Below are 21292 nucleotides of genomic sequence, written 5' to 3'. Positions count from 1 at the left end.
CAGCCATATCAAAATGTAATAGTTAAGTATTTCACATAATCCTGGAATGGCCCCTATTATTGTAGGTGGGATCTGGCTTTAAACCCTGTACACAATGTTCGTGGGCATAGCCAGGATTCATGTTGGGGGTGGGCTGTCTTCATGTTAGGGGGGCGGGCAGCTGCACCCATGACAATGTTCTCAGACCCAGATGGCTGCCAGGCCCCTCACTTTCTGCTTTCAAGAGTGTGGCATTGCTAGCTGAACACTGCTAGTCTGGATGAAGCACCCTGCTCCCCCAGCCCAGTGTTTGCCACTCACAGCACTTTCCTCCTTTGGACTTGGCCTACCCTTATTAGGATAGCTCTGCAGTTGAAAAGATGGCTGGAGGAAAGCTGGCAGGCGCTGAGGGGCATCCGGTCCAGAATAAATCATCCTTAGTGATGGGAGTGAAACTGTTTGATATTGCCCAAATAGGGGTGGAATAGAACTAGGTAATGAAAGTGCAGGTGCCTGAGACCTTTGGGAGAGAGAAACCATGTTTATATCATCGTCATCATCATCATCATCATCATCACCACCATCATCTCCTACCTTTTTCTCCAAGGAGCTCAATATATGACGTACCTACTTCTTCCCATCCTTATTTAATCCCCACAACCATGTCAGGTTAGGTTAAGAGGCAGCGACTTGCCTTGCTAGAATACTCAAGAGCCAAGATGGGCAGACTGGAGTGCTGGGGTTTAAAGGCAAGCGTAGCTATAGTGGGCATGATCCAAGCCTAGTGGAATGGAGAGAGTACCAGAGGGACCCAGTTATCGCTGGATAGGAATGCTAAAGGAAGGACAGGGAAGGATGTGCTGAAGGTGCTGTGCCTCTGAACGTCGAAGGAAGACACACGAGTCCAACAAACCAGAATTCCCAGAAAGTGGCAAGCTCCCCTGCAGAATCGCTGTGGGTAGTGATTCCAGGACCCCTGACCCAATCACACCCCTGAACAAAATGCCCAGGTACGCTGGAGATGGGAAAATGAAATCAAGGAGCCTAGCACCACCTTAAAAGAAGTAAAGCCAAAGTTTCACGGGCTGCAGGCCCCTTCCTCAGAAGCACGGCGCGATGTCTTGAGTGGCCGGGGAATGTGCACGTGGTTGGGGGCGGACGGGTATTGCCTGCAGGGAGCAGATGCCGAAAGTGCAGATGGATGGACAGCGGCCCCTCGCGAGGAGGAACGCCCTCGGTAATGCGAGCATCTTGGGCCTAAATGTATAGGCGAAAAGGTGGCGCTCACCTGCTCCGGAATGGAGCCTCCCCCGACTTCATGAAGGTCACGGAAGCTTCGTGGCGCAACTGTTCCAAGCCGGGGGAGGTAGCGGAGGAGATGGGGCCCGCACGTGCTCTTTCAGCCCCCTGGAGACGCGCTCGCTATTCTTAAAGTGGCGCAGAAATCTCCACCTAGAGAAACTCTCCTACGCCACGACTGCCTTTGGAGCGATGGGCTTGGGATGCTTTGCCGCTCAGGTCTGGGCGGCGGGTGAGGGAAACCTCCTCACCTGTTAAAGAGCCAGTGTACCCACATCTTTGCTAAGGACGAGGCCTAGCCACCCGCAGCCAGAGGGGGCTGAGAAGGCGCAACAACTTTGGAGGGGCCGCTGGTAGCTGAGCAGAAAAGAAAGGCTTTCCCTCGACTGAGAGCGGAGGGGATTTGTTGCCGTCCCTCCTTAAAAAGAGGCCGAATTGGCTCCCGGCTTTAATCCCGGGGATGGGTGGCGCTTTCTAAGTAGGCGGGTTGCTTAAAACACGCCGCGGCTCACCCAGCGGTTCTTCGATGGCGGAGGATGCTTTGTGTGGGTGGCTGCAGTAATATGGCTTGTAACCTCAGGTGCTGATTCACTGATGCTCTTAATTTGTTCCGCGAGCAGTCTGTGTGTTTCCATATTCGCCTGACTGGAGTCTCTATGCCCTAGTAACATGTAAGTGGGATATAAGACGTTCTCCTGCACACACCCCACCCCGCGCCTTTTCTGTATTATATATAGATTTGCTGAGGATGTTTTCTTAGAAAAAGAAAGTGTAAAGTGGTTCCTAGGCCTCCTCTTCAAGGCATATCAGGCCTCATTTCTGGAAGCTGCTCTAAAAGTGCAGGGGTTGGGTGGAAGTGACATAGCAAAGAGTCTCTCTGTACATGCTCAGGAGAAGCTTTTTCTTTATTAGTGTTTCGCATACACTAAAGGTGTTGGGCCCCTACGGGGCTGGGGCCTACACATACTTGGGCGTTGCCTGTTCTTCACTCCCTTAACTGGTTTTTGAAGCCCAGAGTGCCTTTGCTTCCCTCTCGACCCTTGTATCTTTAGCAGGATGAATTGCCTGTATCCGCAGCTGATGCGCCACATGGACCAGCTCTTGAGCCTCATAGAGTTCAACAGGAGCATCGAACTAGGTGGGTTGGCCAAGGTTCTCCTTCCTTTGCCTTTGACAAATCTGAACATATTGCTAATGTTGCTTGATGTGCATTAAGCAATGCACACAATGCCTTGGGGGCTGCAGCCTGACCCCCCCCCCACTTCCATGAATCTTCAATGATTTTTGAGATGATGTTCTAATTGTAAAATACAAATTTTATCTGAAGTTCAGAAAACTTGCAAACTGCATTCTCACCCATTGCCCAGTTAAGAAGTAAGTGTAAACAGAACAACCTTTTGTTGTTCTGCCCAGTCAATGCAGAGAGACTGGGCTTGGCTGACAAATATGTAGCTGTATTTGGATGTTAATGGCATTACAGTACTAAGCTAGCTGATATATTTAGATTGCTTGTAATTATGTTGTTACTGAACTGAATAAAAGCACCCCCCTGCTGCTCATTCTTGGGCTCACATTGCCATGACAACAGTTTCCACTTCCTTTGATTTGTGGCCTGGCTTTGTTTTGTGTTTGTGAGCATTTCTCGGTGTTGTTGGTTTTGTGTTACAAAAATAGTTTGTGTGTCCGTCCTGGCACTAAGCCGTGCATGGAAACAGGTTCCAGGGTTGTCTTTCTTTATATCCTGCTGGGGGGGGGGGGACAATCTCAGGCCCAGAGGCGAAATGCGGCCTTCCAGGTCCCTCTGTCTTGCCCTCAGGACTACTCCTGGGCTGAACTAACTATCACCACACTCAAGTGCTTTTGCCTGCCTGGCATATACCCTTGAACTCTGACTATGTCCCTTATTTGCCTCTGACTTCTCCCGTACAAGGGACGAGGGTGGTGCTGTGGGTAAAACCTCAGCGCCTAGGACTTGCCGATCGCATGGTCGGCGGTTCGAATCCCCGCAGCGGGGTGAGCTCCCGTCGTTCGGTCCCAGCTCCTGCCCACCTAGCAGTTCGAAAGCACCCTTAAGTGCAAGTAGATAAATAGGTACCGCTTTGTAGCGGGAAGGCAAACGGCGTTTCCGTGTGCTGCTCTGGTGCCAGTTCGCCGGAGCAACTTCGTCACGCTGGCCACGTGACCCGGAAGTGTCTGCGGACAGCGCTGGCTCCCGGCGTCTAGAGTGAGATGAGCGCACAATCCTAGAGTCTGTCAAGACTGGCCCGTACGGGCAGGGGTACCTTTACCCTTTACCTTTTCTCCCGTACAAAGGCTGGTGACCACACCTGTTCCTCCATCCTCTTATGTCTCTGACCTTGCCCATTACTAACATGCGGCCCTCAGAAGGGTACCTGTGAGGGAATGTGGCCCTTTTGCTGAAAAATTCTCCCCTCTGCTGCCCTACTAGGGTCCTTTGCTATCCAGTGTCCATGTAGAAAGTAGGTGGCACAGTGGTGGCAGCAGGGCTGGGTGGCGCCTCCAGTTTTGCCTCAAGTGGCAAAATGGGACATGCAGGCCCTGATCCCATTAAATGAAGCAACCAATGACAGGGAGGAGGAGCAATATTTCTGCTTGGCTTGCCCTGCCCACTTCTTCTGGGTGGCTCTTTAGTTTGGGCTTAAAGGGCAAGTAAATGGGCAGAGGTGGCAGCAGCAAAAAGGAGGTGGACTTATTGAGGACATATTATCCAGGCACTACCACCACCAGACATCTGAAGGTGATGCTGATTCTGAGCAGGACAAAAACAGGGTGGCAAGATTCTGGATGACTATATGGGTTTTCTCAGTTAGTGTCATCACATAATTGGGCTCAGGTCATAAGAGTTCTCTGGGATTCTCCAATCCAATTCATTGTCTAATCCAAGAGGGGGTTTAATTTCAACCCTTTTTTTGTATTTGCTTGTGTCATTTGCTTAAATGGCTCCGCTGCTTTCTTAAAAACTCCACTTCCCATTAGCTCCAGCTAGCATTGTCAATGGTCAGGAATGATGGGAGTTGTAGTTCAATAGCATCTGGAGGGCGATGGTTTCACAATCACTGCCTTAAGATAGCCCTTTTGTGGTCATTGTAACATGCCACAAAATGGAGCAGGAAGTCAAAGGTACTAGGGTGGGTCGCATGAGAAAAACCATTGTTGGCAGTTCTGAAGGAGCTGAGATTTCAGGAATATAACTGCATCACCTCTAAGCATCAGCATTGGCAGGGGTTTTTCTTTGATGACAACATGGTTGTTGTTGTTTTGTAAACCACTAAGAGATTTTCACAATCAAGCAGCATATAAAGTGTGTTAAATAAAATGACACCCCCATAATTTGTAGCCACTGTCTTCAGCTGTTCTTGAGCTCTTCTAGAATGACTCATTTACTATGAATGAATTGCCAAAGATGTTGTTTTTATTCCAAGCTATTCCAATTATTGACAGCATAAGATGTTTTAAAGAATGGCAGAAAGCATTGTCTAAATTTATCTGGCATGGGGAAAAACCCAGAATTAAATATAAAATATTAACAGATACAAAAGAAAGAGGGGGATTTTCCCTGCCAGACTTGAAGATATATTTTGAAGCTGCGACTTTCTGCTGGATCAAGGAATGGATTCAACTAGATAATGCTGATGTGTTGGATTTGGAAGGATTCAACAATGTATTTGGTTGGCACGCATATTTATGGTATGACAAGATAACGGCCCACAAAGGTTTTAAAAATCATGTAATCAGAAAATCTCTTTATAATGTGTGGATAAGATATAAAGATCTCTTAGAAAGGAAAACACCCAGGTGGCTTTCACCAATGAAAGCAAAGGCCCAGAAAAAGTTAAATATGGAGAGTAAATGGCTGAAAAATGCTGATTTATTGTTGGAAGATAATGAACGATTTAAATTAAGACCATTTGACCAAATTAAGGATAAATTGGATGACTGGCTACAATATTATCAGATTAATGAACTGTATAAGCTTGATAAGAAAAATGGTTTTGCAACAGAAAAATCCAAATTGGAAACGGAGTTGTTAGATACCAATGTTAAAAATCTCTCTAAAATGTATAATTTATTGTTGGAATGGCATACAAAGGATGAACAAGTTAAATCTGTGATGATTGATTGGGCAAGAGATGTTGGACACAATATAATGTTGGAAGATTGGGAAAGGCTTTGGAAGAAAGGGGTTAAGTTTACTGCATGTACTGTTCTAAAACAGTGAAATTAGAAAAGATGTATCATGCAAATGATAACCAATGTTGGAAATGTAAGGAAAAAGAAGGAACTTTTTACCATATGTGGTGGACGTGTCCTGAGGCGAAAGACTTCTGGGGAAAAATATAATGAATTGGAAAAAATGTTGGAAAATACATTTATTAAGAAACCAGAAGCCTTTCTACTTGGAATAATAGGATTGGAACTGCCCAAAAAAGATGTTAGGCTGTTTTTGTATGCCACCACAGCGGCAAGACTTTTATTGGCCAAAAATTGGAAATCACAAGAAATGCCAACAATAGATGAATGGCATATGAAGATGTTGGACTTTTTGGAGCTGGCCAACCTGACTGGAAGAATCCGGGACCAGAAAGAAGAGGAGACACAGGAAGATTGGAAGAAATTTAAAGAATATCTAGCTAAATATTGTAATATAAGATAATTAGAAGTCACTTGGAAGTAACAAATAGGCTTAGGACTAGAGTAAGAATGCGTTGTAAAACATTAAGGATTAGAATACTAATAAAAGAGAAGAGGATAGTAAATGGAAGAAGTTTTAATAGAAATATGACTTTGGAGAACTGTTCAGTTGGGGGGATTCAAGGAAGTCAGCTAACAATGTAAGGTAAATTGGATCTTGGAAGAAATAATTGTTTTTTATGTTTTTATTTTGTATTGTAATTTGCTTACTTTTGTTCTGTGTTTTGTAATGTTATTTCTTTTTATAAATTTGGAAAAGTAATAAAAAAAAATAGAATGACTCATTGACTTAGAAAGAGTCCATTCCACACAGTTAGTTCTCTTTTCATTGCTGTTGCCACATGGAGAACCTTTGTGGATGTCACAATGCTTGTTTCTGCCCTCTCTAGACTGCCTCCAGATTGCCAAATGTCTCGAGGGGATGCGCCAGCGATGCTGCCGCCTGGATTGCGACTTGCAGGGAACAAGGGAGAAGCTGCGCCAGTCGGAGTACGAATGTTCAGTCCTGGAAGTGAAGTTGAAACACGCCCGCAACCAAGTGGAGGTGGAGATGAAGAAAAGGCACCGGGCAGAAGCTGAGCTGGAAAAGCAGGTTCTTGGAGGGGCATGGTGGAGAAAAGTTGATGGGGGGAGTTTTTCTCCCCTTCTCATGTTAGAATCTGAGGCCATTAAATGAAGCTGATTCAGGACAGACCATAAGGAAGCTGCCTTGTACTGAGTTCAGGGTTTTGGTCCATCTAGCTTGGTATTTGTCTACATTGACTGGAAGCATCTTCTTTCCAGGGGCCAGGAGGCAATGACAGCCCTACCTGGAGATGCCAAGGATTTGTGCATACAAAGCAGATGCTTTACCACTGAGCTATAGCACTTCCCTACGTAGTTCTTCACAAGCTCCTAATTAAGGTGTAGCGACAGCCACCAGTTTATATGGCTTTTAAAGATAAATTCATTATGTATAAGGCTATCAATTGCTGTCTGTCATGGTTGCTCTGTACTGCTTCCAGGATCTGAGGTAGCAGGCTTCTGAAAACCAATTGGTGGGAGAACAATAGCAAGAGGGGGCTATCCCATCCAGAGGCCTAGGCTTTCCAGAGGCACCCTCTGAGAAACAGGATACAGGACCTTTGGTCTGATCAACAAGACTATTTAACTTTAAGCACCTGTATCCCACTCTTCATTGCCAAAAAGCACTTCCAGGGTGGGTAACAGTGAACAGTAAAATTCATATGCAGAAAAGCAACAGCAGAAAACAAGAGCAAATAAAATTCCAACCAAATAATGATGCCCGTCGTATTATGTTCTTAGGGCGATAAAGCCTAGTAGGTGAATGGTTTGTGTTGTGTCAGAGTGATGCATGCTGCGAAGAATAATATCTAAACCTGGAGCGGGGAGGTGCTGCCAGAGAACTTAGGAACTAAAGAGATGTGGCTGGAGCAAGAAGGAAGTTTTAAGCACAACCCGAATAGAAGCTAGTGTTTGGCACCATAGAGGGACAAGAGACTGCTGCACCATAACAACTACAGCTGTGCTGTTTCAGGTCTCATAAAAGCTGCCAGGAGCTGATGTGACTCAGTAGCTTAGACACTGAGCTATGCAGCAGGTGGAAATTTACTATTCTCATGAAATTAAGACTGCAGAATTTTGGACTGTGGGAGCACAGAACTTGGATGTATTTAGTGCATAGTCAGTTGCAGTCCTGGACATGCATCCCAGGCAAAAACAGTTCACTTGCATTAGGTTGGCTTGGGAGAAATAGGTGCTCCCCACCCTAAGAAGGGATGTACCAGTCTGAACATGGTTACAGCTGCAAAGCGGCTGCACTTGAAGACTGCTACATTCTTCATTCCAACAGGGTCTCCATTGTTCTACTCACCCCTCACCCCTTTTCATCCCTCTCAGGAGCGCAAGCTGCAGCTTATCTATGACTACCTGATGGCTGATTCACAAATCAGTCCTTTCAATGAGGACCAGCGCTCAGCCCTGGCGGCTTTAGAAAGGCCACGTTTCAGCCACAGCACCCTGCTGCCTGGCAAGTGGTGAGTGGCAAGGGAGTACTTAAGACAGCTGATATTGCAGCTTCTCTCAGGCAAGCAAATCAATCCCTGAATCCTGTCTGGATATTTTTGTTTTTAAAAATGGACATATGTAAATCTCTGGTTTCACACATGCCACAAATCATAAAATAAATGAAATTCAAACAGTTGTATATACATCCTACAGCCCAAATACACAGCAGATCAGTTTTATCTCTCAGCTTAGTTGCCTAATTCCTGCTGTTTAGCTTTACTGGTTCCAATAATGGGTAGAGTCAAATTATTACTATTTGCAGAAAGTTTCTGGTGATTCAGATGTGCAGGTAGTTGTTACCATAAGCACAATCATTCCATCTTCTCACTCTTTCTCTCTCTCTCTCTCTCTCTCTCTCTCTCTCTCTCTCTCACACACACACACACACACACACACACACACACGCGATTTGGGGGCAAAAGGCTTTCAAATTAAATACCGATGTACTGGTGTGAATATCCACATTGAGAACAGGGGTGCCAACTTGAATAAAATATTGAGGGGCCCAAGTAGGCCCTACCCTGCATGATTCATCACATGACACAGTGCATACACACCATTTGCATGGCAATGCCCATGAGCTATTTTATTGGGGGTGCGAAGACCCTTTGGCCCCTAGGAGTTGGCTCCTATGATTGAGAAGTACAGTGGTACCTCGGGTTAAGTACTTAATTCGTTCCGGAGGTCCGTACTTAACCTGAAACTATTCTTAACCTGAAGCACCACTTTAGCTAATGGGACCTCCTGCCGCTGCACCGCCGGAGCACGATTTCTGTCCTCATCCTGAAGCAAAGTTCTTAACCTGAGGTACTATTTCTGGGTTAGTGGAGTGTGTAACCTGAAGCGTATGTAACCTGAGGTACCACTGTAGTATAAAAAAAACCAAGTGCCAATTCTACAGGTCTGAAGGGGCCCCTTGACATGCATACTGAAAATAACAATCATGATAGGCGACTAGTTCATATGCAAACCCACAATGCCAGAACAACACAGCAAGTGTAATTACAACTTGTCATGGCTTTGGGCTAGAATGATAAACTTACAATAAACTTGATTAAATAGCAATGAACAATAAACTTGATTAAATAGAAGTAATGTTTCTTTCACCACCACTGTCTCACTTTCATCATGGGGTCCTTGCAAAGAAAGGGACTGAATGAAAAGAAAATGTAGCTTTCCCACAATTGTATCCCCACATTTAAATTTTTTTTTTTAATGAGGGTGTTTGGAGAAGATACTGGATTAGAAGAACTGAGCTATATAGCAAGAGTGGGAGAGACAGGCGTGATATGAGGCTGTTATTTGTGATACAGCCCCTGTGTTACTCTTCTCTGTAGGCCGTCTGCAGTGGAAGGACTTGGGGCCTCAATCATATCTGACATCAGCTTTGATCACTCGGATGACGAAGTGGTAAGTAAGCATCCCTTCCTCCTAGGCTTGCCAGGTCAGAACTGAAAGCTCCAGGACACAGTCAGACTCTTGTGCTTACTGTTGACTGAGATCTCTGTGCTCTACAGGAGCAGAAGCCAAGACTTCACACTTGAAATCGATGGTGCCACACGTACTACTGCAACAGGCCCTGCATGTTGGTGTATGTTTTCAGAGATACACATCAATACGAACAGAGACAGTATATGTGGAAGGGAGTTGGTTTGAAACAAAGTACCATATTTTTTCATGTATTAGACGAGGGGTTTTTTTTACTTAAAAAATTATTTTAAAAATCTTGGCTCGTCTTATACATGGGTAGTGCCGAGGGAGGACGTGCGATTGGCTGCTGCCACGAGTCGGAGTTTCTCAGTGACGATAGGGCAGCTGATTGGTGGTTTTGGCGAGTTTTTTTGGCGATTGGCTGCCGCAGCAGCAATTGGGTAGCCCTGGCAATGCATGAGATTGTCAGTGTATGTGCAATTCTGGGCAGTTCCCCCCAAAAAGAGCTTAACAACTCTTGGCAATCTCCCCCCCCCCATTTTCTTAATTTTGAGTCCCCAAAAATAGGGGGCGTCTTATACACGGGAGCATGTTATACACGAAAAAATACGGTACTCTTTCAGGGGGAATTATGCTTGGTCACCGAAGGGAGAAGATGCATGTGACATATTAAGAGCAACTGTTTGAAAGCACCCTTGTGGCACTTGTATGCCCAAAATAGTAAAAATTTCTGTTCTACGGGGAGAGAACCAGTTATGCAACATTTTAGTAAAATTTGGTTTGAACTAGGGAAAGCCAGCTGTGAGGAACACCTATTGTGAAGTGCATGTATTGCAGCACCATCATACCCTCCCCCTTCTCCCCAGATTTCCAGAGTAGTCTTGCAACTATTCTAGCAACAACAAGGGAAAGCAAAATAGCTTTGCCATTTTTAAAAAGACTAAACTATGTGAGGAGGAGCAGGACTAAACCAGCCTTTGACGTAACTGGTGCGTATTTGTGTAAAGCAAGCTGTCAACACCCTTCATAGGTTCAAACATTTATTTGCTGTTTTGGGGTGAGAAATGGGCACCTTGTTCTAATGAAAGCACAGATTATTTGGAGACCAGATACCGTGACAGGTGTAATGTAGTTGAATTGTTTATTTGTGTATTTATTATTGCATTCATACCTCGCTCTTCCTCCCCAGGTCAACAAACAGATACACAACTTTAAAATTAAGCAAAAACATTCTAAAACGGTTAAAAACATATGAACACAGCTTCAGTTCAAAACATTCTTCCATCCAATGGTCGTGGGGTTGCCAGGAACTATTCCTCATCCCCCAAATGCCTGGATAAACAGGGATGTTTACAAATTCCTCTGTAAAGTTAATTATGATGGAGGCAGGCACACCTCCTAATGCAGATTGCAGGCAACTCTGTACTTATTTTATTTATTTAATAAAATTTGTATGCTACTTGGTGGTAAAAAAACAACACTCAAAATACTTTACATAAAGAATAATGTAAAAACAATTACAACTTTTTAAAAAAATGAAATAAAGCCAGCAACAAACTAAAAGCACACCAGCAATCTACTTGACTGTAGCCAGAATGCCAGGGTTTAGGGTAGCTTCTTGCAGAAAATAAGAATATGGAACCTTAGTAAGCTACATGTGTTTTTTTGATGAAAGCAAGCAGACAGATTCTTATAGCCATTGAAACATGTGTGCATACTGTGAATGCTGAAGAGGCTTCTGGGATGTAGATACAATCTGATACAGGTGGCTATCTGCAGAAGCTTTTAAAATGATGCATATGTATGTATGTATGTATGTATGTATGTATGTATACACACAGTTCAAAACTTGAGATGGGAAGAAGTGGTAAGATGTGCTCAAGCTCAGGGTGGGCCTTCATTTTAAGTAGCCCATGAGCTACAAATGTGTCTACATCCTTTCTCAGGCTTTCCTTTTCTGTTTTCTTCTAGGATTTGGAAGTGATAAAATCCCTCAAAAGCAGAGACAAAGGGGTAAGTGAAGGTGGGGCTGGGAAGCATCCTGTCCTTCAGCTGCCACATATTCCAGAACTGAAGCACCCGTCCTATATTATTTCTGTGTGCCTGCCTCAAACATCTGTTTCATCAGAGACCACAACTGGACAGGAGGAGATAAATCTTCCTTACCCGTATTCGATTCTAATTACATATTCAAATATTTGAAAACGTCTTCGTCTGTATCCCGCCATTTACTTTGCTCTGTCTTGTTGATAGTCTGTAGGGTGGAAAATGGCAAGCAATTTGTGCTGAGCTTCCCTCCCCCGGAATTACGTGGATCTGTCTTCCTGTTGCTCTCATACCTGTTTCTCTCTTCCAGTGCTCCTCCCTCGTGCCCCTGATTCAGCCAGTGGCAACAACCAAATCTGCACAAACATCTGTGGCACCTCCGCCTCCTAGTGTAAGTACCTGGCGATGCCCTTGTGTGTATCTCTGTGCGAGGGAAGACCCAGCCTGCAACCTTTGACACCATTGAAAAATCAGCTCTGATAATAAATGGCTCTGATAAAAAGATATTGCAATGTGGTAGATTGCACAGCAGGGTATGTGTTATACGTGGCATGATCAAACAGGGCAATGAAGCTTCAAGTAAAATGGGGGGTTTCCCTTACGTTCTGCAAGCTCTTAGGGTTAAGATTCCTTTGAACGTGTGTGTGTGTGAATAATCCTGCATCCTTCATTTAAAGGGGTTTGATCAAGACTGTCATTCATCATTCTCTGCCCCTCCCCTCCAATCTTGCCAGGCCAATAAGATGTCTGTGGCGACTCTGAGATCCGGAGCCACTGCCCACGTTTTGCCCCCTATTCCTGTGGTGCCCCGTCGCCGATCCCAGCAGAGACGTTGCCTGTCCACACGCTCAGGTGCCTCTTCCCTCCTTCTTGTTTGGGTGTGGCCTGGCCTGTTCTGAAGGTGGGCAGACATGGTTAGGTAATGAGTGTTGACAGAAGGTTTAGCAGTAGAACTAGAGAATATGCTGCAATAAGCTTTTCCGTTTCCAAAATGGAAAATAGGCTGTTCCCAGAATGCTGTAAAGGGAGTTGGGGACAGTGAAGGGACAAAAGATCCTGTTCTGCCTGGGCTCCTCATTGCTATCCCGTTTTCCTTAGTTGTAAGTGGGGATGGGGAATCTACTCAGTACATGCTCAGGGTACTTATGCCTTTCCTTTGAAGAAAGGGTGTGCAGTCCAAACAGATTAGGAGGCGGTGCTGGTTTAGAGGAGGAGGAGGGGTAGAACCACAAAACCACAAGCCATGTTATGTGCAAGAGACTGGCAGGCAGACCCTGAGTGTGTCCAAATGGTTTAATAGTGATTTCAGATGTGTAGGTTTGTATTCATAGGAGCCAGAATAGCAAGAATGGCTTTATGAGGAGCAGGGAGATATTTGGCTTGTCTCCCCCTCCTTTAAAGATGGGGTCTGGTTTGCAAACTTTTGAGTCCATTCTCCCACCTGTCTGTCCTCTGGACAGTTGACCGCCACCATGCTCCCAAGCCCAGGACCACTGGAGGGGATTGAGCAAGTTGTCTGCCCCACCTTAGCCCAGGTTCCTGGCCAACTCCGTCCACACAGAGCAGTCACACTGAGCTCTTGATTGTGGGCTTCTGCACCCCCAGGGCGTCATACTCCAAATGGGAGCCTGCAGATGGAAGTAGGTAGACCAGTGCTAAGATCCAACAATGCCTTCTGGGAGGTGGCAGCTTGAACGCTGGACGAAAGTGTCCATGCCTTTAAATGTGTCTCTGATGTGTGGTCTTCTCTCCACAGACGTCACTTCCTTCTGGGGCAGCAGTGAGGGGTCAGGCAGAAGTACCGGTAATAGCCAGGCTGAGAGTGACACCATTGGCACGAAGATTAGGACTGATTTGAGGGGTGTTCAGGACCCCTTTTCTCCTTCTCCCACACAGGGAACACCACCCCTCCAAGAGCACCACTTTACTTCCAAGACGGTGAGAAAAGAAGAACAGGGCTGCCTCTCAGCAACGACCTCAGCTGGAGTGCTTATCTGCTGGGATGCTTTAAAGTGCTCTTAATGATAGGTTGACTGGGTTCTCCTAAGCCAACCATCTGCATTTGTTTCCAATTTTGTGCAAGTCTCATAACTTCCTGTTAAAATCTTGTAACACTGCATACCACAAAAGTTCTGCTTCTGTCTTACCCAAGAGTGCTCACACTGGTGGCAATCATGCAGTAACATTTTGAAAGCATCTCAGGATAGCTGATAAAGTGGAACGATGTGTGGGTGCTCCAGTACAAATCCACCACTAAGGAACTAAGGATCATGCCAGTAACATGTTGTGGAATATACCTACAAAAAAAAGCTCCATGAAGAAGAGATTGGGGTGGGGGGCAGGCAGGGGCAGCACCAGAGCCTGTGCCACTTGGACTCTCCCCTCCCCACCTACCCCTGGGCCAACTATGCTTTTTGTATCATTTATTTGATGTTTTAAAACTGTCAACCGCTTTGGCAGAAAGGCAGTGTATAAATGCAATAAATAAATCCAAGAGCTCCATTGGACAAATTCAAGCTAGAGGGATATTGTACAAAGGGGCAAGCTATGGGAAGCCTGTGGTCTTTTTCCTCTTGATCTCTGCTGTGCTCATCTAATGCTCTTCCCTCTTCCCTGGCTACAAGATGATCAGCCTGGAGTCGTGTGCAGTTTGCAAATCCCGCCTGCGCTTTGGGAAGATGGCCCTGAAATGTCGGCCCTGCCAGCTTGTAGTGCATCCTGAGTGCAAAGAACGCAGCCCGTCCGTGTGCAGGCCGACTGCCTCCCCCAGAGCGAGAGAGGTGAGGACGCTTCCCTGGGATGGGAACTCATGGGGCTTTTATTGCAGTGCTGCCGGCTTTGCTGGGGGCAAGAGCAATTCGGGAGGCTGGGGTGACTTGTGTGTGGCTGGTATGGCTCAGCTGTTTCCCCCAATCCACATTGATGGCTACTAGCCATGATCAATGGCTATTAGCCACAATGCCTGTGTTCTTCCTCCACTGTCAGACAGTATACCCCCGACTACCAGCTGCCTCTTCTAAGGTTCCCCGTGTCTTCTCAGGGCATTCTGGCAGATTTTGCACCCTCCACCCCACCTCTGGTGCCCCCACTAGTCATCCAGTGTGTGAATCAAGTGGAAAGGCGTGGCCTGAAGGAGGTAAGTGCGTTTGTGGGGGGGGGCAGCAGTGGGGCTCTGAAAGGCTGGTTGAGCTGCTGATGGTTTACTCTTAACTGTCATCAACCTGGATTTCCACATCTAATTCTGTCACTGTACAACTTCTGTGATATTTTTCTTTTTGCCCTACTTCCCCTATGCTAGCTGTTGGGATAGAGGTGTTGCATTTAGTTCACTTGCTTCTCCTGACTTCTGATCTTCTTTTCCTTTTTCATCTTGGCTGGTTGTTTGGTTTTCTAATGCATTTTTAATATTTGTATATTTCTGTTCACTGGCTACTTTTTCTTCCCCAAATTCCTCTCAGCCTCTTTAGGCTCTTCATAATCTTACTTCTTATCTCTGCTGCTGCTGCTGCTGCTGCTGCTGTTCTCCTTATCTGTCCCCTCGTTCTTTGCATTCTGCATGCTCTGAGCTTTCTCATTGGACATCCTGTGTTGGTGTTGCCTGCTCTGACCTTCTCCCTAGGCCTGGAACTCTCTGCCTCTGCTACCCTCCTTACTGGTGGTGGGAGATGGGTTTGCATACCCTGTGCCTGTTTTTATCCAGCCACAGGAGTTAATTATATAATTCCAGGCCCAATCCAAGGCCCTGTCTTTCACATTTCAAGTCCTAAAGTATCCATGAGGGTGCGGCATTACACAAAATGGCCGTGACATCTTTAAAAAGCAGAAAGAGGCAAGGTGCCGGCAGATGCTTCTGACTAGTGGTAATGATTCCAGGCCTGAAGTGCCAGCTGGGACTGTGCCTTAGTGGCCGTTACAAGCTTTTGTGTGTGCATCTGTTCCTCTTGTCTTTTGCTCCTTGTGATCTGCAGGCTGGGCTATACAGAGTGCCAGGTTCAGAGCACCTCATTCGAGAATGGAAGCGCAAGCTGCTTTGTGCCCGAGGAGCGCTTCCCTCACTGGACCAGGTGGCTGATGTCAATGTGATCTGTGGAGTTCTCAAGGACTTTCTGAGGAGCCTGAAGGAACCTCTAGTGACCTTTGCCCTGCACCCTGCCTTCCTGCATGCTTCAGGTGAGTTTGGGCAAGGCAGTAGGTGGAAAGTGCCTTTTCTGGAGTGGTAGTAATGAAACGCCCCCGCCCCCAACCTCATAGCACTATTTTCTTCCCACCCAGAAATTCCAGATGAAGCTGCTCGCCAGACTGCACTCTGCCACGTTGTGATGAAGTTGCCTCTGGCCAATAGGGACACACTGGCTTTTCTGGTGCTGCATCTCCATAGGTAAGCTGGTGAGGGCTTGAAGGGGGATACCTGGGACTCTGAAATGGGCAAAACTTTCCCTCAACTTGGTGGAGATTTCTGCCTTGGCAAAAGGTGACACTGCATGTTCAAGCCATGTATTTTCCTTTGAAACAACATAATACTGTTTCTGCATGTTAGGAGTGTTGTGAATTTGCTCCCCCATTTGTAAAGGCAGAGGCCTTTACATTTCATTCCATAAAGGTCTTCCTTTTCTTAATTTTCTTACTCTGTACAAGGGCAAGCAGATAAGTATCTGACAATTGTTCCATCATCAGTCCTTGTTGAAAGTGCTGGCTGCACCACTTGCTACTGTGGGTATTTTCCTGTCTTGCACAATAGGTTTGAACACCACTCTTTTCTGTTCATTGATTGGATCCACAGTAACTGTTCAGAAACCTCTTTTGGGTCACTTATTTGCTACATCAGATAATGCACTTCTCACTTAAAAGAAACAAACATAATGGATATCTGTTGCATCAAGGGGCGTCAGGAATACATTTTCTGCTAATGATGGGTTTTGTCTAATCCTGTCCCCTGCAATTTGTCTAGTCTTGTGGGCTTGGTTGCTTCACCCATTGTGTGGCCTGCATGAACCGTGGTTTCTGACCCTGCTGTGATGCCCACCATCCATGTTATGGACACCCTGAATGTTATGGATATAGCTGGGCTTTGTACCTTTGGGTTAGAAGGATTCTGCTTTGGCCTTTGGCCTTTGACTCCATGGATCCATCTCTCTATCCTTAGGGTCATGCAGAGCCCCGAGTGTCGAATGGACCGGCACAACCTAGCACGTATCTTTGGACCAACTCTAGTTGGGCACGGTACTCCTAGCCCTTCCCCACGGATCATCATGGAAGACACACCACGTCAATGCCTGGTAACAGATGCAACCTGTATTTGTTACTTGTCTGCAGTATTTAATTTTTTTCTGACCCTCTGTGGGACTGCAGGAAAGACTGCACAATGCTCAGACTGTACATCAAGCAAAATCCTGATGTAGTTTGGAACTGAGGATTGATTATTTTTGTTGCACCAGGGTAGCTCTTGTGAACTCAGTGGAATGTGGGGAGGTACCCTGAGCTTGGAGAAATGCTTCTGCTAATTGTGACAAAGGCAGGAACAAAGTCCTGACTGTGGGAAATCCTGCTTACTTCTGAGACTTTGCCAAGCATTTTAAACAGATTTTTAATATTATATTTTTGTCTTACGGGCTAGAAACTTGCTTTTTTATATTAAAAGGTGGGGGTGGAGCTGAGATTCTCAGAAACGCTAATTTTAGCAAGTGAGTCCTTGATATGTGCCATGGCTTCCTTATTCCATAAAATTTCATAAGAGCATAAAAGCTGCAGTGAGAAATTCAAAAGTCAAGGTAACAAATGGGGTGTAACTGACTGCTGCTTAATCAGTGCTCTTGCATCTCAAGTAGTAGAGTTCAGAGAATTATTCTGAATGCTTTGTTTCAAATATTAGCTTGTGAGAGTGCCAGCTTTCACTGTTCCTCCAAGCTTGCGTTTTTGCAAGCTCTCATCTCTACCACATTGTCAATAAATTTATGATGAGAACTGAATCCATATGAAAACAATGGGCAGATAGACACTTCTGTGGAACATAAGCAAGAACCAGCTAATGAAGGCCCGGTGGGGCAGATAGGGAAGAATTTCCATGATTAGGCTAACATGATTCCATTCCCCCGCAGGTGGTTAGCAATCTCTTAGCACTGCCTCTTTCGTTCTGGAGACATTTTGTGAGAGAAGAGCAGGAGAACCTGGTGCCTTCGGTGCAAAAGCCCAGCGTCGTGAATGAGCAAGGTGAATTGAAGTGTGGTGGCTTGGGGAGGAAGAAATATAGGAGCCCCATCCTTACTCAGTTTTGGTGATCCTCCGAAGGACAGGGTGGTGGTGGTGGTGGGGAGCTGGACCTAATACTTCCCTCCAACCTTCCACCCACAGACCAGATCTTCTTTCCTCTGACTCCCCCTGAAGTCAGCACCATCCAGATGAGCCCAGGAGGTGGCTGTCTCCCTAATAAGCTATGGGACTGCATTGGGACCACCTTCCCACCCTCGTAAGTGAGCTGGCACAGCTGCCTGGGGTGCATTTTGTGGGGTTGCAGGGGAGGGGGACCTGTGAGCTGAATGCAGCCATCAAGGCCTCCTTGTCGGGTCTCCCTGGACTTTCCCCTCACAGATACTGCTCCACTCCCTGCTTTTGCCTAACTGGAATGTGCTGTTAAACTATGATGGTGCTCTGCTTGTCTGGATGGAGAAGTAGCAAGTGTCTGTTTGGGTGTGTGTGAGAGAACTTCTGGTTTTCGTATGGCTGGAACATAGTCCAAAGATAGTCAATGATAAGTCACACCGGCTGCTCTGACCACTTTTGCTTCCGGCCCTGCTCACCACTAGTTTGCCACACCAGGAAGGTTGCCTGTGAGGGAAGGCTTTCTTCCGGCTGAAGAAGATTCCCCAACCCTGCTGCTACTGAGTGCTGCTACCATCCTTGGATAAGGACTGGGTTTGTTTGGGAAGGGCTATCAAACTCTTGTTGCCACAGCTGTCCATGTGCCCATGCCCCTGAGGTGTGGAGGCTCCTACATGTTGTGGGGGTTCTCTGACCTTCCTTTCACCTGCCCAGAGGGGCTGCTGCCAAGGGGGCTGCCATAGATGTCCACTCTGGGGTCTCCCTCTCCTGTTTTGTCTTCTGCCAGGAATGCCTCCCGCACCAAGAAGACGGGCAAATTCTTCCCACTTCCAGTATCATGAAGCAACTCTGATGCACCAGCGTTGCCTTGGCTTCCTCCCAGCAACCCTCTTCCTTGCCACCTCCAGATTCCAGGCCTGTGTCCTCACATTTCAAAGGGAGATGCTATGTGCCTTATCTCTTAATGGTGGCTGACAATCGTTTCTCCAACCTACATGATCAGGAACAGAGGAGATCTTACCCCTCCCCTTTCATACTGTTGGGTCTTGCTTTGTGGACTTCTGAGTTTGCTGAAAACTCCAGGCATGTTCTTGAGCCATCTGTTTCCTCTGTTATGATGGACTCTGGGGCAGTGAAAACTGGGTTCAGCTTACCTTGTGTGCATACCTTTTGTGCCTTTCCCCCCATGTCCATTACCAGTTATACTTGAATGGCAGAGTTGCTGTCATGTGGTGGATGGGGAAAGTCATTTCCTGGAGCAGTTCATTAGTGGTATCATTCTGATAAAAAACCAAACATGGCACATTGGGAGGTTTTTCTAGCAATAGAATCCTCATCACCTCAATCACTGATTTTTGCTCTTGATGCTGTCCCTGGTCCTCCTTAGAGCACTTACATGTTTACAGAGGGCAGCTTCCTCAAACACTGGAGTGGCTAAACACAAAGTGGTGGTATTTGCTAGCACATGAGGTTGGTTTTACTATTTCCCCCCCATACAGTTTCTGTAACTCCTGTGCCTACTCCATTTGGGGTTTGTGGGGGTATCAGCTGTGCTGGCACACCACCCAATCAATCCCTTCTGCCCAGAATCATCCTAGAAGTAGTACTTCTGACTCAGCTTGGCCACATGTCAGCCCTGAGTGAGGCCATTTACTGTTAATGGGTGTGCCTTAATCACCAATGGAACTTAAGGAAGCAAGACTTCTTAGCTCTGTACTTTTGCATTACCCTGTATCAATCAGTTATGAAAACGTCGTAAGAGTCTTCTGAGGCTAAAATGTCCACATATCCTTCTGGAGTAAATAGTATCAAAGAAGGATGGGAGATGAAAGACTGTCCAGAGCAATGACTTGGTTTTGTTTCAGTTTTGTCTCTCACACAGTCTCTCGCTTCCCTTCTCTCTCTTGAGACTCACTCCTGCCCAATCCCTTCTCTTTCTCTGCTCGTTTCAGCAGTGCTCTAAACTTATGTATTTTGCTGAGGGAATTTTGGGTTCTTGCCACCTGAAAGATTCTATGGCTCTTAACAAATTATTTCCCCTTTGAGTGGAAGGAGCTGTAGCATGAACTTCTTTTCCAATGTGTGAGTCAACCTTACTCCAATGGCTGGGAACTGTGGTTCTAAATGCCCAGTGAGGTCCCTCTAATGGGTGCTGAGTGCCTTAAAGGCATGGTCAACAGCAGAGAATTGGGTGTGGATGAGGATGCTCTCAAAGGGTGTTTTGAATTTCTGGATCCCCATTAAAATTCCATTGTGGATTTTTCTTTCATAAATATATTTGAAAAGACTTGAACAAGAAGATCCTAATAGCTTAATAATAAAGACACTCTGTTATCAATCTATCATAATAAAAACTATAATATCAGCATGTGACAGTCTTGCTATTTATCATTCAAAGAAGTCCACCCTCTTCCTTTCTCCTACCTTTAAATGTGCCCTTGCTAGTTTCTTTTTTTCTTCCTGGAGCAGCGAGCAGCAAATTTGGTGCCCTTCAGATGTTTTGGACCACAGTTACAACCACCGGCCATGCTGGGTGGAGCTGATGACAGCTTTAATCAAAAACATCTGCAGAGCCCCCTATTGGCTGCCCCCTATCCTGGAGATGCATTGCTCCTCCTGTGAAACGTAATAGCATCACCAACTGGCCACTGAACATGTGGCCTCCAGTGGATACAAGATGGGTGGGATACAAGATGGGTGTTGAAAGAAAAGGTGTAACTATCCCCAGGAACTTTCTACTTCCCTGTAATATCCAAGTACCTTATGCATACAAACAAAGGTAATCATGCTTGTTTGCATATAGTCTGTGTCTTAATATGAAAGTTTATTTCAAAGAACATGAACACAACAAGAAGAAGAGAAACTGCATGCTTTCCTGTAGTGAGACCCTCTCCACTAAGTCTGCTGGGAAAATGCTACCTACCTCCTAGCAAATCCTTCTGTTGCTGCTAGGGGAACTCAATACAGTGGTACCTCGGGTTACATACGCTTCGGGTTACAGATGCTTCAGGTTACAGACTCCACTAACCCAGAAATAGTACCTCGGGTTAAGAACTTTGCTTCAGGATGAGAACAGAAATCGTGCCACCGCTGCGTGGCAGCAGCAGGAGGCCCCATTAGCTAAAGTGGTGCTTCAGGTTAAGAACAGTTTCAGGTTAAGAATGGACCTTTGGAACGAATTAAGTATGTAACCAGAGGTACCACTGTAGTCAAAAGCCTTGGTTTTTACTGTAGGCTGAAGAGGAAAGATGGCAAGTTGCTTGTTGTCAGCTATAGGAAAATGGTGGACTGAGCTAGGTTTTTTCTAAAGTTGACAGAAAGTGACCCCATAGTGTTCTGTAATAGTATAAAATACATTTGAAAGCATTTCCATGAATTTCAGAACTCCCCGTTCCCTCTTAAATTATTTTTCTTCAGCTTAGGTCACGTCAGCTTCATACCT

The 21292-nt window shown here is 45.9% G+C and overlaps 1 protein-coding gene across 8 annotated transcripts; it reads left to right on the top strand.

The window, feature by feature from the left end:
• The first annotated feature begins 1100 nt into the window (after window positions 1–1100).
• LOC128420107 (rac GTPase-activating protein 1-like) lies at window positions 1101–19535 on the top strand. Of its 8 annotated transcripts, none has more exons than XM_053401560.1 (17): window positions 1101–1216; window positions 2331–2416; window positions 6381–6583; window positions 7891–8027; window positions 9396–9468; window positions 11461–11502; window positions 11846–11926; window positions 12270–12387; window positions 13292–13473; window positions 14160–14315; window positions 14576–14671; window positions 15504–15705; window positions 15808–15913; window positions 16679–16811; window positions 17631–17742; window positions 17884–17998; window positions 18638–19535. In XM_053401560.1, the coding sequence occupies exons 1-17, from the start codon at window positions 1116–1118 to the stop codon at window positions 18690–18692; spliced, it is 1998 nt and encodes a 665-aa protein (XP_053257535.1). In that variant the 5' UTR covers window positions 1101–1115; the 3' UTR covers window positions 18693–19535. The 8 variants fall into 8 exon arrangements, with proteins under 8 accessions (XP_053257535.1, XP_053257524.1, XP_053257572.1 ...); XM_053401549.1 differs by having other exon boundaries at window positions 9393–9468; XM_053401597.1 differs by having other exon boundaries at window positions 1156–1242; window positions 2334–2416; window positions 9393–9468.
• The last annotated feature ends 1757 nt before the right edge of the window (window positions 19536–21292 follow it).

Source organism: Podarcis raffonei, chromosome 1 (genome assembly GCF_027172205.1).
Source record: "Podarcis raffonei isolate rPodRaf1 chromosome 1, rPodRaf1.pri, whole genome shotgun sequence".
NCBI lineage: Eukaryota > Metazoa > Chordata > Lepidosauria > Squamata > Lacertidae > Podarcis > Podarcis raffonei.
This window is presented reverse-complemented; position numbering and strand designations above follow the sequence as displayed.

Coding starts and splice junctions, on each gene's coding strand:
- LOC128420107 (XM_053401549.1), top strand. CDS start 1,116: ATGTGCACGTGGTTGGGGGCGGACGGGTATTGCCTGCAGGGAGCAGAT. Junction 12,388..13,291: donor TTGCCTGTCCACACGCTCAG/GTGCCTCTTCCC, acceptor TTCTCTCCACAG/ACGTCACTTCCTTCTGGGGC. Junction 13,474..14,159: donor ACCACTTTACTTCCAAGACG/GTGAGAAAAGAA, acceptor CCTGGCTACAAG/ATGATCAGCCTGGAGTCGTG.